The sequence below is a fragment of the Eptesicus fuscus genome, chromosome 11 (genome assembly GCF_027574615.1).
Source record: "Eptesicus fuscus isolate TK198812 chromosome 11, DD_ASM_mEF_20220401, whole genome shotgun sequence".
Classification (NCBI taxonomy): domain Eukaryota; kingdom Metazoa; phylum Chordata; class Mammalia; order Chiroptera; family Vespertilionidae; genus Eptesicus; species Eptesicus fuscus.
In genome coordinates, this window is record NC_072483.1 from 79,935,534 (window position 1) to 79,953,856 (window position 18,323).

Consider the following 18,323-nt stretch of genomic DNA (forward strand, 5'->3'; position numbering starts at 1 on the left):
GGTCTGAGGGAAGTTTGACCTTCCTTTTAGTAACGGGGAAACGCAGGTTCAGAGAAGGCGATTAACCTTGGCCCAAGAGATAAGGCCAAAACTTGAACCCAAACGTATAGAACTTTAAAACCCAGGCTTTTTCATTATACATCACTGTTTCTTCTGGACCTGTAGTCTTCAAACCATTTGTGCAAGCTTACCCCCTAAAGAAATTGGGGGGTGGGAAGGAATGGGACCGTGTGCCTCTCATGAAAGAAGCTTCCCCAAAACTGTTACTTTGAGTTTTCTTTTATTTGGCACCGTGGAAGTTTTTACACTTCGAGCCCTGAGCCCGTCAGGTTAGTGGGGAAGGAGACCCCAGCAAGCCTCCCTGGCAGCTCCGCTGGCGGCTGGAGAGGGTGGGCCGGGAGCCCGGGAGCTGCCTTCGTCAGGGCTTCCACCTCCCCTCTGTTGAGAAGGTAACATTGACAGTTTCCCCGGGGATGTTCATTCTTCTCAAATGTAAGTTAAATACATACCTCTCAAATTAAGTAGGAAAACTCTAAAAGCCAAATCTCAAGGTTTTAAATGCAATAGGAAGATCCAGAGCGGCAGACTGAGTTAAGACTCACCCAGCATTTGCCCTCCTAGAGGACGAAGGCCAAAGTCCAGCGTTAGGAGGGAGAAGCATTCTGCGAACACAGGGAGAAAGTTCCACGTCCTAACGAAACAGAAATGACAACACGGCCCTCCCTGGTTGAGAATAAGAAACCAGACCTCTAACTTTCCATGATTCTGAACCAGAAGGTTAGGCTGATACTGCTCTAAGATGTAAGGGAGAACGATGAAAAGCAAGAAAGTCGCATAAATCCACAAAATGACCCAGAACATAGACTTCTTTTAATCCTTAAATTGCCTCCCATCCAGCAGCTTCGTTTCTGACACCTCTACAGATCACCAGTCTTCTCTCGTTATTGAGAACGTAATGCTGCTTCACACGTCCCTGGGAAGATGCCATTCCTGAATCTTGAAACGCGTCCAGATCCCAAGTACATAAAGACTTCCTCTTAAAAACACCCAGAGCGCATTTTAACACGGGACTTACAGAATGTGCCGGCTCCCGCGGATCGGTGCCATCCTTTCTGTCTGACGCATTCGCTTTGTTGACTTTTTCATGTGACATACAAATCATCCCTCCAGGTTTCCCAACAGGGAAAACACCCAAGACTCTCTGAGCCCTGTGCCTGTATTTGAATGTGGTCATGCTTAACACGGAATTTGGTGTGTTACATATATGGTAGGCATCCCATTAAAATGTACTGTTTGGTTCAGCTCTCCCAAATATATTGTGAGCACTCATTAAGAACACTGACAAAACTTTTTTAAAAAACTGATGAGTTAGCATTTAAAATGCTTGCATTAAGTGCAGTAAATCAGAGAAAGACAGATACTGTATGATCTCACTTATACGTGAAATCTAAAACAACAACACGCACACACACCAAAGAAACAACCTCAGATACAGAGAAAGGATTGGTGGTTGCCAGAGGCAGGGGGTGGACGAAACAGGTGTAAATGGTCAATAGGTACAAACTTCCAGCTGTAAGATAAGTTCTGGGATGCAATGTACAGCACAGAGACTAAAGATAACAATATTGCACCAGATCTGAAAGTTGCTAAGAGAGTAGATTTTAAAAGGTCTCATCATAAGAAAAATGTGTAACTACTGTGTGGTGATAGATGTAAACTAAACTTACTGTGGTGATCATTTCACAATATACACACATATCAAATCATTAGGCTGTTTATCTGAAACTAGTGCAATGTTATATGTCAATTTTATCTCAGTACAACTGGGGGAAAAATAGAGGAAAGATAGAGGAACATAGTAAAAGTCCGAAGCAACACTACAGCTTTACCCAGAAGGCTGGAGCAACTAATCTACCATTAAAGTATTTCTCGGCACCAGCCTCAGCCGCCCAGGTCAGCCACACTCACTTGCCCGAGGGAAGGCATCCTCGGAGGTTCTCCCAGTGTTGGGGGCATCTGCAGCTCAGCGGCCTCTCTTCTGAAAGGGTTATGTGGTTTTTTTTTTTTAATTTTCTCTCTATTGCTGAAAGTAATACAGATATACCATTTTTTCCCCATTGACCCCTTCTAGCCCATTCCCTCCTCCCGTCCCAGGCCTTCACCACACCATTGTCTGTGCCCATGGGTTATGCCTATAAGTTCTTAAAGCACTGGGTTTTAGAGAAGCAGATTGAGCATCACCTGCCAGTTTTTCTTTGTGCACAATACTTGGCCACGCCCTCCCTGCCTCGCAGAAATAGCGATTGCTCACGGGACCTTGAACTTATCGGCACCAGACTCTTCCCAGTCGAGTTCACATACTCTGACACCACATCAAACCTGCACACATTTCAAGAACATTCCCTACACCTCTCGGGTGAGCAGGGACACTGGCCTCATGGAAACGTCCATAGCAAGTGAGTTTCCAACAGGGCTTATCCTCTGTGTTCTTTTTAAAACCTACGTTGTCAAGTTAGCTGACAGAGAAAGAAGGCCTCCAAAGAACTGGCAACTCCGGAAACGTCCACCTTGTACCGAAGAACGTGGGGATTCCTCCCCACACACCTGACCTTGTGAATCGATCTTTGTCATGTGCGTTTCCCTGCAGCCCCGGCCCCTGCCCCTGCGGACCGGGGCCTGTTGGGGCACGGACTTTGTTCTTCGCCTTGGCACTTTCTGCCCTCCTCTAAGCTTCATGTACACATGAAGCTTCCGGCAGCTAATTGTAGTCAAACCTTGTAAAGGTTTGTTTCAAAAGAGGAAGAAACTGCTTTATTGTAAAGGATAGGATTACTTCTTCCCATAGCAGATGCTGAGACGCAGTTTTCTCAGCTCAGCCTGAACAGTCCACTCAGAGCTGTGTTTTCGGTGGCCCTCATTCCCTTGAATTTTGTGGAGGTGGCTTTGCCTAAAGTCGTCGCTTATTTATGTGCCTAGAAAAATCATCAAACCCCAGATTTGCCAGCAACCTCACAAAGGCTCTCCCATTTTTCTGGGGAGCCAGTTATAGTTTGTCATTTTTTGAACGAGAGCTTCATGTTTAGGCAGGAATGTTTTCGGTGGGGGCGGGGGCCGTAAAACAAAACTCCCGAGGCGGGGAGAGAGCATTGCCCAGAAGCCGGTCTGTCCTTGCGGCTTCCTATTTGCTCAGCCTCCGTTTTTGTGTGAGTCCTTGCGCAAACAGACTGAATACCTGGATTATGCCCTCATCTGGACTAGAGTACACATACATTACATACCCTTTTCTCACTAATCAGCCTGACACATTCCTTTGTTGGGAAAGGTTCCAAAACAAACACTGTCAGGGCATCTAATTAGCAGGTTTGTGGGCAGAGCTTGGCAGTCCTGTCACATCCTGTTCAACAATAGAGAACAACAGCCTTGGCTCGGCCGGGCTTAAGGGAGGGAACGGCTTCCCTTAAGCATATACACTTTTTTAATGATATTTCCTTTCTGTGGCTTTTCTTGGGAGGCAGCCACTCGGTGAGCGTTGTAATGAGGTGTGGGATCCGCGAAGCAGCTAGAGGGAGTGGGGCCGGGGCGGAGGCAGCAGGAGTCTCCATCCCCTCGCTCTTTCCTCTCTGGTTTGAAGGGGCGCACATGGAGGAGTTTCTCCAGGGCCCTCTGACACTAGTGGTGGAGACAGGACTCCTGCCTGCGTTCTAGAATCAGAAAGCGGCAGAGACCGAGGGGAGTGTGGAGAGCAGCTAGACATGTGGAGAGGAGAGAAGCTGAGGCCGAGAGCTCCCAGAGGTGGTGAGTGGCCGAGCAGGCTGGTGACTGACCAGGATGGAATTTGACTCTGGGTATTCGTGTCGGTGAAGGTTTTCTGGGATAAAAACTCTAGCACAATGCTGGTTTTTTTGGCTTTTAAACTTTGGTCACAGAGTAACTTGGTAAATAACATTTCACCTTGGCCTGGTGGCTCCTGTATTCATGTGTCAAAATGTCTCGGAATGTCTCACACAGACAAGACTTTTGTGAAACCCGCGGGACTGACCTGACCTTTTATGCCATTAAGCCCCTTGATAAATACGGTGCGTTTATAAACGCGGTCTTAGCTGGCGAGGCCACCATTGTTTTTTGAAACCATTTGGTCACTTGAATAGATGGCTGTCATCTCCACCTAGACACATTTCTTACCAGGCAGCTCATTACGTGTCTGGTTAATATTGTGTTCGTCATCTTACCTCTAAACATTTTAGACAACCTAATGTTTTGTTGGAGGGGGAAATGTTCACCATTGTTTAACTCGTATTTCAACTTTCTAACTACAAAATTAACTGATGTTCATTATAAAAATTTTGAAAAGTACACAAGAGTATAAAGAAAGTTTCTCCAATATATGTATGCCCATATATACACACACATATACACACACACACACACACACATATACATGTATTTTGTTTAGTCAACTTGAAATCATATTGAATACATAATTGTATATCCAGCTTTTTTGTCACATCATATCAGATCCAGGAAAATACTCACATTTCATTTATAAATTTTATTTTACTGGAAAAAATACATTTAATTGGCTCTAAAATCATTAAGGTCCTTTTAATAAATAGAGGCAGGCTAGTCCACAGGAAGCTCATTGGCCTAGGAATGAAGAAGTCTGCATGTCACTCCTGACGCTGCCACTAACTTGCTGTGTGACCTCTGATGAGCCACCCCCACAGGGTCTACACCCCAGGATTATGGCACTGATTTAAGCTCCAACTGACAAAAGGAGTAAGAGCTTTACTTCAGTTTTATTGCTTAGCATTTTGTATTAGTGTTTTTGATAGTTTGTCATAGTGTTTTCAGTAAAGTTGACTGATTTTGCCAGAATTCACCCAGAGGGAGTAAGGTCGAAATTGAAATTGCGATTCCGTCCATTTGGAAATAATATAAGCCTCCTGAGGAAACGAACTCTGTCTGTTTTGCTCACTGCCCCATCTCTTCATCTAGAATACCACATAGTAAATGCTCAATAAATATCCCATGAATAAATGAAGAATTTGCTTTTAGTTCTTCGAATCTGTACTTAACATGTTTTCTTTTATTTTAAAATAGCCTTTAAACTAACTCCAGGGCAACTGTCTACTTCAGTGCAGACATTACCAAGGTAATGTGACTTTACTGAATGAGTGATAATGCAGCATGTTAGGGACAGATGTGTTTTACTGGCCCAGTGGAAACTTTAATGCCAAAAATATGAGCTTTGCTAAGCTACTCAGATAATTTAATTTTCAGACCATCTCTTAGGTCATTTTTAGTGTGTGCTTTCTCCTGCCTTGTGGGACTGGAAATAAGTAACCCGAAATACACAATAGGCAAGAGGAGTATTTACCTTTGCATTAAAAAAATGTTGACTTTTCAGACTGAGCAATATGTTCTGAAATGAACTGTTTTATGCTTTAGAACTACAAAAGGTACAGTCGTATCTTGGTTTTGTCGGTGTATGTTTATGATATTTTGAGACTTTTTTCATCCAACTAATTATGGGAGTACAGATAGTAATATCTTCTTAAAGTTGTTTTTTTAAAAAATCCTTTTGGGTTTTATTGTAATATCTAGTGTACGTTATCGTAATTTTATTAAACCCCTTAGCATTCTGAATATTAGAACACTCAATGTTGCACCAGGAAGCATCTGCATGTGCTGCCTATAGCTACCATTAATAAACATCTGTTCAGTTCGGGATGCCTTCGAAACACGTAAAATGGAGATAAAGGCCCAGCCCTGAGATGTTCACACTCTGTACAAAAGTTGGCATTTGGACTGAATTTATATCAGAGCACAGACCCTTTGTAGAGTCAGAGGGAACTTAGCAATCATTCTCTCATTCCCTGTAACACCCTCCCCTCCCCCAACCCCATTTCCAACCCTTAACCCCCATCAAGGTCAGCACCCCCACCCAAAACCATAGCCATCGCTAGAGGAAGATTCAGGCTGCTGAATCCAGTGTAATACCCTTTCCCCCTCACTCCTTTTGTCAGAACACTAGCCTGAAATTTGAGGGACCCACAAACCATCTTAGGAGGGCAAAAGACTCCACTGCCTACCCTTCACTAGTCTCGGGCTCTGCTGGTGATGGTTGATGGTTTCCACAGACTGCAGTGGGAACACTGGAAACCACTCATTTGAACTGATGTAACTCTAACTGAAAGATCTGATTTGGCCTTGACGGTTAGGACTTGGAAGGATCTTACAGCCTTTCTCTAAGAGAGATGTTAATACTTTTTTGCTAGAAAGAGAATCCTTGGTGAAGGGAAAGAAAATTTAAATTAAAAGCTGGAAAGCAGTGTGCATCAATGATGTGGAAGAAAAAATTCAGAATTGAGAATGAAAAGAGAAGCAAGAAATCCTTGGCGATAGGGAAGACTGGGGCGGAGGAGAAGGACAGAGTGGAGTGACGGGGAGTGATGTGAATGTCAAAGCAGCAAGCTAGAAAGATGGCTTTTCCCTTCCTCTGACTGCCCTGAGAGCAGACGTAAGGTCTACTGTTTAAAAGAGAGAGACCTTAATACTTAGAAAGTACCTAGGAGTGGTACTTAACCCTTCTTCCCCACGCCTAGCTCCACCTGAAAGTTTCTTAACTCAGCTTTTCTCACTGAAAATCTAGAGTTTGCCCAGAGACAGTGAAAGAGAAAAGGCTTCGTTATTGGTCAGCACAGCTCACTGCTCACCAGACCTAAGCTGCAGGCTCTCATTGGATTCCCTCTGTGAGCGACTGTGCCGTCGCCTCTGACTTTCCTTTGCTGAGATACCATCATCCAGCCTTCCTCCTTTTCCTGTCTTATGAGTAAATATAGTGTTGAAAGAAATAACATGTTCAGTGACTTTGAGGTGTCTTACCTGTTTATTGCTTTACATAGCAAAACTATTTTTATTACTGTGATTATCAGTTCCATCCAACTTTACTAATATGCAGAGTGGAAACCCAAGTTCCACAGAGTGTTCTAACTCAGCGAAAGTGGCTGCTAAAGCAAGCACGGCTGCTCACGTCCCCTTCCCTCATTCACTGTTAACATATACCTGCTTTTACGCATTATTGCAGTATTTGTCCAAGGTAATACATTCTTGGATCATGCACAGTAGGATAATGTTAATGAGTAAATATTTATAAATCATTACACAATTGAACCGTGTTTCTTAATTTATAAACATGTAAACAATCAGGCTATTAATTTAACTCACCAAATTTGCACAACACCTTTATCACTATATAAAGATGAAAAAAATCTGAGATGTTCAATACATTAAATATCTAAGCAAGGATTAATCTTTGACCACCTGAGATGTTTATACCAGTGCATCTGCATCTCATTTTAAGTAAACCTTATAAATAAAACTATATAATATAAATTTTAAATAGTTGATTGATTATATACATTCCCAATATTTTTCATTTAATATAAATATGGACACCAGTAAACTTTCCTATTATATTCGATATAGAATTGATTTCTAAAGTTGTTTACATAAGAGGAGACTATTTTTACCAGATATAAAAATCTATAATAATAAAAGCATAATATGCTAATTAGACTGGACGTCCTTGGACGAAGCTGGGTCTGTGAGGGAAGCTCGGGTCCCGGGTGCCTGCTGGGGAAGGAAGGCCTACTCTTGCATGAATTTCGTGCATCGGGCCTCTAGTATGTTATAAAATACACAGCATAATGTAGGCGTCGGAACACACAGATCAATGGGACATGATTTCAAGAGTACAGAAATAGACCCAAGAAAAATGGGAATTCAGTGTATGAGAAAGGTGTCACAGCAAATTAGTGAAACAAAATATGCATCATTCCACAAAAGGAGCTGGGGGCTAGATAGGCTTTTGTAGGAAGAAAAGTGCTGGATTTTACCATTCTCCTTTCATCAAAATATATCTAGTTGATCAAATATTTTCATGAAAAACATTTATACCCATAAAGTACTAAAATAAAAGATGGATGAATATTTATATGATCTTAAATGGGGAAGGTCTTTCTAAGCCTAACACAAACCCAGAAGCCATGAAAGTTAAATGCTTTTAAAAACACAAAAAATATTAAACTTTAAAAATTCTATAGATAAAGACAAAGCTAACCAGTAAACTTGGGAGGAACATTTTCAACAGATGTGACAAAGTACTAATGTCCTGGATATAAAAAACCTTTAAAAGCCAGTAAGTGAAAGTCGATATAAAACAGGCAAGGGGCATTAACTAATTCTGGAAAAAATATGCAAGTGGCCAGTAAATACAGAAACTACTACATATTATTTGGAATTAAATAAAATGAGATTTGTCTATTAGCTTTGAGAAAATAATAGATACAAAATGTAAAGCCCTATATAAAAACATTAATAATTTTCTGATTTCATCTTGCAAAGTCCATGTTTTTGTTTTAAACATTTAGAACAGCTCTATTAGCCTGTTGTCTTTGGAAATGATTGGCCTAGAACAGTGGTTTTCAAACTTTCACGTTCATAAAATTCCCTGGAGGGCTTGTTAAAACACAGACTGCTGGGCTCCACCCTTGAGTTTATGATTCAGTGAGTCTGGATTGGGACCCGATATTTTGCATTTCTCACAAATTCCCTGGTGATGCTGGTTTGGCTGGTCCAGGGACCACACTTTGAGAGTCTCTGGCTTAGAACACACGGAGTATTAGAAAATCATGTAATGCCATCTCATTAAGAGAATTGTATTGGTGAGAAGAGACAAACAGGATTAGTCCAAAGTTATGACAGAACACTTTGAGTTGTTCCTTTGAAAGCATTTCTCCTTCTAAATTTGCATCACTACCTCATTCCTAAGCAACCAATCATGCTGCTCGTAAAATTAGATTTGGTTTACCTTCTAAACTTTTTTACATTTTTCTAATGTACTCATGCTTGAAAATGTTGGGTTTTCTTGCTCCGGTAAGTGTCTTAGTACTTTGAGGAATTGAAATATAATATGTTAATAGAAGTAAATCCTATTCAGAGTCTTAGATACCTATCATCCCTATAAATTATTATTTCTTTTAAAGAGGCTTACTTCAAAACTTGGCAGTTAAAGTTTTCATTTTTACATACAGAAAGTAGACTGGTGAATCAGTGGAATTCATATGTAAGCCGAGATTATTCAAGATTATTGTTTTTTAATCTGCATTAGCCTGGTAATCCTCTCATATTCACGCGCTTTGTCTTAGATGTAGCAGGGCATTTCTGAACTTCTCTTGGGCCCTTAGGTGTTGAACTCCCTTAGAAATTCCTGCAGAAAGCCATTGCTCTTAGTTATGGTTCTCTATGGCACAATCATAGTTTATTCTAGTTTTTGACAGAAATTGTAGAACATTTTAAAATTCTCCTGCAGCTCCTTTACTTTTCTAATATTAAATAATATTTTCTTAAAGTAGTCCCCCCAAAAGATGGATATTTAATTGTTGAGAATTGTATTAACTGCCAGGTGAACCATAAAACAAAACAAAACTTAGAAGTGTCAGAAATATCAGTTTTTCCCTATCCCCCCAAAATTATTTCATTCAGGTCAAAGCTGTTATGGCTTTGTACAGCCACACAGACTATTGCTGAGAAGCTGTCACCGTCTACAAATCACCAAGAAGCATTTATTAAGCGTTTGCACTAAAGGTAACCGGGAGCTACTGTCCCCAGTAGGGTAGCAAAATTAGCAAATGAATTAATTAACCCTTGTTTACATTCTATTTCAGAGCCAAGATTTTAAGTAGAGCTTTTGTCAAAGGTATTAGCTGAGCTTGGTTTACAAACTAAAAGTGCAAGACCTGTGAAAGCTAAATGCTTTGTGGGTACAATCAGGGGAAAAGCCTTCCTTAATTAACTCTGGGGATTAGGAGGTAAATAAAAAGATCATTGCAGGACATCCCAATTGTTCTTCTCAGATTTGAGTCCTAGCAGGTCTTTAGGGATGTTTTGAATAACTTAAAGGAGCATGTGGCCAGTAACAGGGAAAAGGGCCAGGTTTCAAGTCAGAAGACTGGAATCTAGTCCACAGCTGATCACTTACTAGTTCTGGGGCCAGATAAGCCACCAGTTGTTTTATTCTTTCACTTCATTTTATCTGTTTACTGACCGACTTGTTAAAAATAGGAAAACAAATAGTGCCTAGCTCAGAGAGCTAATGTAAGGATAATTTATGTAAAAACGGGGGCAGAGGGCCATACAGAAACTGCCTAATTTAGATGTCTAATCTTGATCATGCTGTATTTGCGTTTACCATACAGAACTATTGCAATCGCTTTATTAGCTAGCACAGAAACGCCTTCATCGGCCAGACATTTGGCCAAAGGAGCTGGATCTTTTCCAGTCTCTCACAATTCTAGTCAAACCTGCTAAGCAGATGGATACCTGCTTAGCCCCCATATCCCTATCCTGAGCCAAAAAAAGAAAACAAATTACAAGGAACACTCCTAAATGTGACAGGCCCGAGTGTATCTATTTCCCACTCTACAAGGAGCCATGATTGTTCTGGAATCCAGTGTTTCCAGACAGCTCTTTTCCCCACCTCGCTGCTGCTGTGGCAGCGTGAGGGGCCTCTGGTCATCCTGGCGCAGACTGGGCTGCAGGGGGAGGCGTGAAACCTGGGCCCTCCTCACCATCAGCACCAACCAAATCAGTTTCTTTTTAAAAAATATATATTTTTATTGATTTCAGAGAGGACGGGAGAGAGAGAGACAGAAACATCAATGATGAGAGAGAATCGTTGATTGGCTGCCTCCTGCACACCCCACACTGGGGATTGAGCCTGCAACCTGGGCATGTGTCCTGACCAGGAATCAAACCATGACCTTCTGGTTCATAGGTCAACGTTCAACCACCGAGCCACACCAACCGGGTCATAATCAGTTTCTTATTGAAATTGTGTGTTAATCTGTCTTTATCTTAACCCAGCTAGTCCTCCCCCCCCCCCATAAAGTGAATCTGTTACATTATAACATTTGTTTAATCATATCGAATTCATTTTATCTTAGGATATTTAGTAACATGTCTGTTATTCTTCCAAACAGCAGACATGTATGTAAAGTAAGTACATATATACCACATACGCACCTACACAGGCACACAGCGCAGGTACTACTGGCTGATTTCCTATTCAAGCAAATTATAAGTTGTTTGCTGATGTCCTTTACTTACCTAATAACAGAAGAAAACACCAACCCAAAACATTAAAATAACCAGGCCCCAATAACTACCTTCCTTAGCTAAGAGATTTAAATCATCATCCTGGTTTCTTGGAAAAACCAATAATGGCTCGTGGTCCTGTGGGGCGCCTTCCATAGCGCTGTCCACCAAACCACACTCGCGTGCCTAATGACGTGGGCCCTCTTCTGCACCCGCCCTGCTCGCCGCCGGCTCTGCGGGGGAAGCAGCCACAGCGCTACCCCGCGCTGCGGGCCTGTCCTTCTGCTTGTCAGAGGTCCAGCCAAACTCCAGCCTGAATCTGAATCCCAGCTTAATATCCGAGGTCACTGCCGGAGCCAAAAATAAAAACGCAGCAGGAGTAGGACCCAGCGTCGACAGAGCAGAGCGGACGGTGACCTCAGCCTGGGGCAGGGGCCCGCAGCAGTTTCCTGTGACCCCGGAGCCGCTAGAATCTGGAAGGGCGCAGACAGCACCTCGGCCTGGCTCTAATTGCTCTCACATCATCAGCATTCCAGAACAGGAAACTGTCTGCAGCCGGGAAGTCTTGCTTCTCTGCCATAATATTTGAGAAGCGACCCTTTCCCCGGCATATATCTGCTTCTGTTGGTTTGCAGCAGGTTGGCCTCCTGGGTTTTGAGGGCTGTGAGAAGGACATGTCTGTCCCATCTCTTGGCAATTCGCTTACTGGATTTCCGGGTTATGAACTTCTCCCTCACTGGCCGCCGGTCAGTCAGGAAGCTCATTTTTAGGTGAACGACTGTTCATAACATGTATAGTCTCATGCCAAGGTGCCTTCACTAAGACACAGGGAGATTCGTGTTGCTCCGGGGTTATAGACATGTTCTCTTGCCCCCGGCCCAAGAAAGGGGACCAGCTGGCCAGGGACCCAGGGAGAATGGATGCCATTGTCCCACAGAGCGTCCACCAAGGCCGAACTCGACTTGCTCCTTTCTCGTCCCACTTCCTATGGTGTCTCCAGTGCTGACATGCACCTGGTTCACTCCAACGCGGCTGTCCTTACGGTTAAAACACAAAACTACTTCCACAGGCGGCGGTAAGTGGTTGCTGCCTCCAGCCAGCTCCCCGCCTCACCCTCCAATGAAAGCCCCACTTCTCCCCCGGCCCTTTGGAGAGAGCTGGTATGATGAGGGTGGGAGAGGCTTCGAGAGAAACCCTTAATATTCCGTAATCTCATGGGATAGGGGCAGCGTCCGCTCCTTTGGGCCAACTTCCTGATAGTCAGAGCTGCATGTACTGATTAATTTAAACTGTTTCATAGCTTTTGCTTAATCAGTGCAAATAAATGCAATTTAAAGTAGCGCTTTTCACATGCAGGCCCGTCGCCTCCAGCGGGGGGCTCTCCCCGGAGCGGCCAGCAGGACTACATGCCCTCTGGCATCCACCGGCCGTGGGGCCGGGACATTTGGAAAGAGGAGGACAAAACCCAGAGTAGCGCTTTTCCCTCCTGTAAAAATCTACAAGGTGAAGGCAGTTTGGCTACTCTCTCATCCAACCTTCTCCTTTGTTTTTGTGGAGAGCGAGGTGCAGAGACAAAGGCAGTTACCCAAGACCGGAGTGATGCTAGGCCAACCCGGGCCAAGAACTCTGGGCCCCTCCGTGCAGCCAAGCTCTCCCTCGGCAGTCCGAGGCCTAACTGGTATTCACGGGCCTCCCTTCTCTACAGCGGCTGCTGAAGCCTAGCTGCTTCGGGTGCATAAAAGCAATTTATTTTATGAAGCCAATACAGAGCTTTTTGGTTTTGATTCACTAGATGCCCAGACAAGCCTGAAGAAGCAAAGGGTGCCGCGGAGAAACCGCCCCAAGGATCTGGGCGACCCAGGGCCAGCCACCGAGAGGGCTTTGGGAGGACTAAAAATCAGAGTGAGCCGAGAGAAAGTTGGGTTCCTGAGCAACAAGAGAAAATTATTTTTAGCAACCACAGGGTGGTTACTGCTAGTGAGTTTCAGCTATTTTAATCAGTTGATGTATTAAAAATATATATTGTGCCCAGCTAGTGTAGCTCAGTGGTTGAGCATTGACTCATGAACCAGGAGGTCATGATTTGATTCCCGGGCAGGGCACATCTCCAGGTTGCTGGCTCCATTCCCAGTAGGGGGCGTGCAGGAGGCAGCCCATCAACTAATCTCTCATCATTGATGTTTTTTTCTCTCTCTCCCTCTTCCTTTCTCTCTGAAATCAATAAAAACATATATATATAATGTGGGCTTTATTGATTAGTGTGAGTATAACGGGGAGAATGGGGCTGTTTTAGCCCCTGGCACCTCCTCTGGGATGCCTTCTCCAGATAGATTAGGTCAGTGGTTCTCAGCTGGGATGACCTCCACCCCCGGAGACGTTTGGACGCTTGGCAGTGAATGGAGACGTCGTTGGTTGTCACAAATGGAGAGAATGGAGGAAGGGTACTAGCATCCGGTGGGTAGAAGCCGGCGATGCTGCTACACATCCCACAATGCACAGGACAGCCTCCCCACAACAAAGAACCGTCCGGCCCAAAATGTGAGACGTGCTGAGGCGGAGATGCCTGGATGAAGTGAAGCCATGGATGCTTTCAGGAAAAACCCGCTGGAGGGCTGTGCAGCCGGTGTGTCCCTGCAGTGGCATTCTCCGTGGCACCAGAGAGGGAGGCCACAGGTCTTTGTTCTCTGGGCTGTACAGCCATACGCGACAGCAAGGAAACCGCTGATGGCGGGACTGGATGGCTCCGACGCGAAGGGGCTGGCCTGCCTTTGATTTATCCCTCAGGACTCTAAAGGGACGTTTCTCTTTCATTATCTGTGGCAATTTTCTGCACAGATGATTACACTAGTAGATTTGCCTTATATAAAAGACACGTTCCTGAAAAGTTGCGTTTGTTAAATCATATTTTAAGTACAGTCAGGACATTCAGTAAATAGTGACTTTTTAAAGTGAAAGGTCCTTTTAAAAAGTCCTATTCTCAAAGAGGAGCATCCCTATAGGTTGCATTTTTAATGCAAATACTTTATTTTTCCTGTGCATTACATTTCTATCTCAGAGCTCCATAAAAATGATATAAGAGAACAGTTTCTCTTCCTCCTTCCTTTTCCTGCCCCTATTCTTTCCCTTTAAAGGAAAAATCAGGGGAAATTAACAATAGAGTCTCTGAATTTAGGAAGGTCATTGATCAGTCTAGCCATTATACAGTTCAAAAGACGCCTGCTGGGTTACAAATTGTTAGAAAATAGGACTTGGTTCCATTTTGAAATCATTAATTTTTTTATCTCACCTTTTTTTTTTTTTTTTTTTTTTCAGTTACTGACCTTTGGCTAGAAAGAGCAGGTGCACCCGTCCCTCCATCACCCGTGGGTGTTTGCTGCCCCACAAACATTTGATAAGACTCAACCTCGACCACGGGGTGGGGTGGGGGGGGGGTGACTGGTGTCAGCAGAGATAAGGGGTGGCACTGAAGGAACCCAGCGGTTCCCTCCTTATCAATCACTGCCCTGGGGCAACATCCCTCTGTGTATAAATCGCTGACTGACCCGCAGGGCAAGGGGCAGGAAGGAGGAAATTTACTTGATAAAGCTACCATTAGTGTCACTTCACTGATAGGGGTTCCACAGAGGTCTGACCCAGTGGGGACAAAGCCACTGCCACTGGGAGGAACGAGAGAGGCTCCAGGCAGACCTGGGCCGACCTTCTCCCCCCTCCCCTCCCCGCAAGGAGGGAGGGGCTGGGGCAGAGATGCTAGCGATGACCCGGATGTCAGCTGCCCCGGGCAGGACAGCACCAGTGTGGAGAAGACGAGTCCCCGTGAGAGCCGGTGTCACGCTCGCCTGCTCCTAGAGCCCTTGCCCTTCCAAGGTGCCTCCTCACATTCACCCATTTCGGTCTCGCAGACCCCGGTGGGGAGGAAGGAGGTCACGGGGAGCAGCCTTTTACAAATGAGGAAGCCCAGCACCAAGGAAGTGAGTCCCCTGCTCAGGTCACTCACAAGAAGCACTTTCCACACGCCAGGGACTGGCTGTGCTAAGTGCTTTCTTCATGACTTCATCTGAGCCTCCCCCACCCCTGTGAGTACATGGCCATGGGAACGCTGTCTAGCGGATAAGGAAACCGACGAAGCTCAGAGATGTAACTTGCTCAAGGCCATGTCTCCGTCTGCCCAGGCCGTCAGACGCAGTCTCACCGTGTTCCTTTCTCTCGGTTCTGGAGGCTGGGGCCCGGGCCGGGTCCAGCAGGGCCTGGGCCCGGTAGAGCCCTCTTCCTGGCTTGTGGAGGCCGCCGGGTTGCAGGCCTTTCCTCCGGGTCCTGTGGTCCCTTCCTGTAGGGCACGAATCTGTCAGTGCAGGGCCCACCCTTACCATGTGTTTAACCTTAATAACTTCCCAAAGGCCCTATCTCCTTGCAGTGACATTGAGGGTTAGGGCTTCAACATGGGGATTGAGGGGCTGGGGCCGGGCACAGTTCAGAGCTTTCACGGTGGCACTGGGGTCAGCCACCTCACCCACTGCTTGCTCTCCTGGCCATGAGGCTCGCTGGGCCAGAGAGTGCGGCTGGGCAGAGACCGCGGGTCCGTGGAGCTTCTCTCCATCGCTGACGTGGACCCTCCCCAGTGTCTCTCCTTCCAACTTGCTGCCTTCCCTCCTGGGTACGGGCCTGGCTAGGAAGATCCTCCTTTGACAAACGTTCTGGCTCCTGATTGGGGCCGGGGTAAGTCGGTGCAGGCTAGGGAAGGCGCTTGAAAGCCCATCCTGGTCCTGGCCGTGTTCCAGTTGGTTGGAGCGTCAACCTCAACCAAAGTCACAGGTTCCATCCCTGACTGGGGCATGTGTGGGAGGCGTCTGACTGATGATTCATTCTCTCTCTCTCTCTCTCTCTCTCTCTCTCTCTCTCTCTCTCTCTCTCTTCCTCTCATCAGTAATTTTTTTTTTAAGACCATCCGGATCCCAGGAACAAAACTCAGGCTACTGTAGGAAAAGCAAAAGAAGCACAAGGCTGAGCCCTGAGGGCTGTCCCCTGGTAGCCACAGCGGCTCTGTACCAGGCCCAGGGCTGGCCCCTCCCTGGTGTTGCTGGTTGAACACAGTCATGTGGGCCCAATTCCTGGGCTCCAGGGGCAAGGTAATAGTCGCCTGTTGCGCGTGCGTGGAGGGATGAGAAGTTAATGCACGTGGGCAAGCCACCCACTGAGCCAGCCATCGCTGTGCCCGTCGGTTCCTCATTATTAACGATTCTGCAGTAAAAACAGCCGCGTAGACGCCTGCTCAGGCTTCCAGCACCGAGCCAAGCCGCAGACTGGCATCCCCCCGGAATGCTTCCTCACAAATCAGAGTATCTGTGTGCTGCTTGACACTGTTCTCTTCCTCGCGCTCTCATCCTTACTGTTCCCACTTGCTTTCTAAAGGTAGACTTAAAGGGGGAGTCCCCTAATTAAAAAACAAAACAAAACTAAGAACAACAACAGACCACAGATAGCATTCAAAAATGAAAATGTGTCCTTTTGAGTCAGGTGGTTTTCCTGAGCAGGATGCAAGGGTGATTTCTTTCCCGGGTCCTTGTCCAGATGGATTCAAAGAATGAAGCCACAGACAAGAGGTGGTAGATGAGAAGGGTGGAAATTTATTGGAAGCAAATGCAGACTCCCAGGTAGGGAGGGTGTTCCCAGGGGGTAACCCACTAAACCTGCCTATTTTATCCCTAAAACTCCTTTCAGTATTACCTCCCGATACCGTCCAATAAAGGTGGGGTTCGTGGGGAACCGCCCAGCTCACGGTGCCTGGAGGGCACTGGCTGTCCCAGTGCTGGGAGTGTTTTCCCTCGCGGAGGCCCTCCCCTCTCGCTTTCTGTCACTTCGCCCCAGAGTTACTAACACCCTTCGGGTGGAGGGGAAACTGACATGGAGCTTCCAGAGCTCTGTCCCGGGGGCCACAGAGTCAGCTGCCTGCTGGCTCCCGTCCAGGGAAGCCCCAGGCGTCTTCCCCAGCTAGTTCTAATCACACACAAACATGTTCAAGTGCAGTTCAACCTGGAACACTGGGAAAACGGAAGCGCTCGTTTCCACGAGTCATTCCTCTTCCCAGCGGCAGGGCTGTCTGGAATCGCATCTTGTGTCCCGAGTGGCGCGCAGGCCCCGGGATCTCCGCCGTGTGTGTCTTGCTCATCGTGTCCCTGGTTGGCTTTTGCAGGTGTGACAGTTGTGGCGCCGTGTTCCATTCCGAGTGCAAAGAGAAGTCTGTGCCCTGCCCGAGGTGTGTCCGCCGGGAGCTGCAGAAGAAGCAGAAGTCGTTCTGGCGGAGGCTGAACGTGGACGAGAGCCTGGAGGAGGCCTGCAGCATGTTCGAGCTGTCCTACCCGAACACCTGACCGGGCGGGGCCCAAGGTCAGGGTGACCTCTCAGTGATCCACTGGCCCAGAGGCTTCCTGGGAGCCAGTCAGGCCCCTTTCAAAGAAGAGTGCGTCTCGTCTCCAGCTGGACACAGATACATATTTACACGTCTACATGCACGCACACACCCGTACGGATGTTCTGTGTACGCCCATGTCTGAAAGGTCCATGGAGCCCCTGTGGCTCAGAAAGCTACCAACAGCCACTTACACTCAGCCATGAACTTCAGCTGCTCGCTCCCAGGCAAAACGCGGTTTACACGCAATGCTTTACACTGGGGACTGTTTTCTTTTGTTTTGTTTGTTTTGCTTGTTCCTTTGGCTGTCGGGGCCACGTTATTACACAGGGCCCAGAAGGAAGTATTATTCCACAGAACAGCAGGCTTGGGCCACTTTTGTGTTATTTATTTTTAGCCTTCATAGCCGATGAGGCAGGCACCCGGTACCCCGTTTCCCAAGATAGGCTTCTAAACCCAGGAGTGACTTTGGATCCTTCCAGGACCCGGCATCCTAGCCTCGGCGCTTCCCCAGAGGTGGGGGTCCCCTCTGCTGAGCCAAAAGGCTTGGAAATCAGGAGTGCAAGCTCCCCCTGAGAGAAAATATGCACCCCTACGTGATTGGAGAGCTAATCCTGGTTTGGAAGTCCATGTCAGAAAAGCTTTTTCCTTGACAAAGAAGAGACCTCGACGGCCAATTCCTGCCGTGGTTGCTCTGTTTGCTGGTACGAACCCGCCTCGCCTAGTGAGGCAGCCGCCGCCACAGTCCCAGGTTGTCCCCGCG

The 18,323-nt window shown here is 46.2% G+C and overlaps 1 protein-coding gene across 3 annotated transcripts in view; it reads left to right on the top strand.

Moving 5' to 3' along the window:
- The window catches only part of PLEKHM3 (pleckstrin homology domain containing M3), a 146,328-nt gene extending 128,393 nt beyond the window's left edge, over nucleotides 1–17,935 (top strand). Inside the window, exon 7 of one of the 3 annotated variants that reach the window (XM_008145227.3) lies at nucleotides 17,345–17,935. In XM_008145227.3, coding sequence (XP_008143449.2) covers nucleotides 17,345–17,522 — 178 coding nt within the window. In that variant the 3' untranslated portion in view covers nucleotides 17,523–17,935. Of the gene's footprint in view, nucleotides 1–897; nucleotides 1,304–17,344 lie in introns of those variants that run through there. The other 2 variants (XM_054723175.1, XM_054723176.1) reach the window with 2 other exon arrangements.
- Nucleotides 17,936–18,323: the final 388 nt, after the last annotated feature.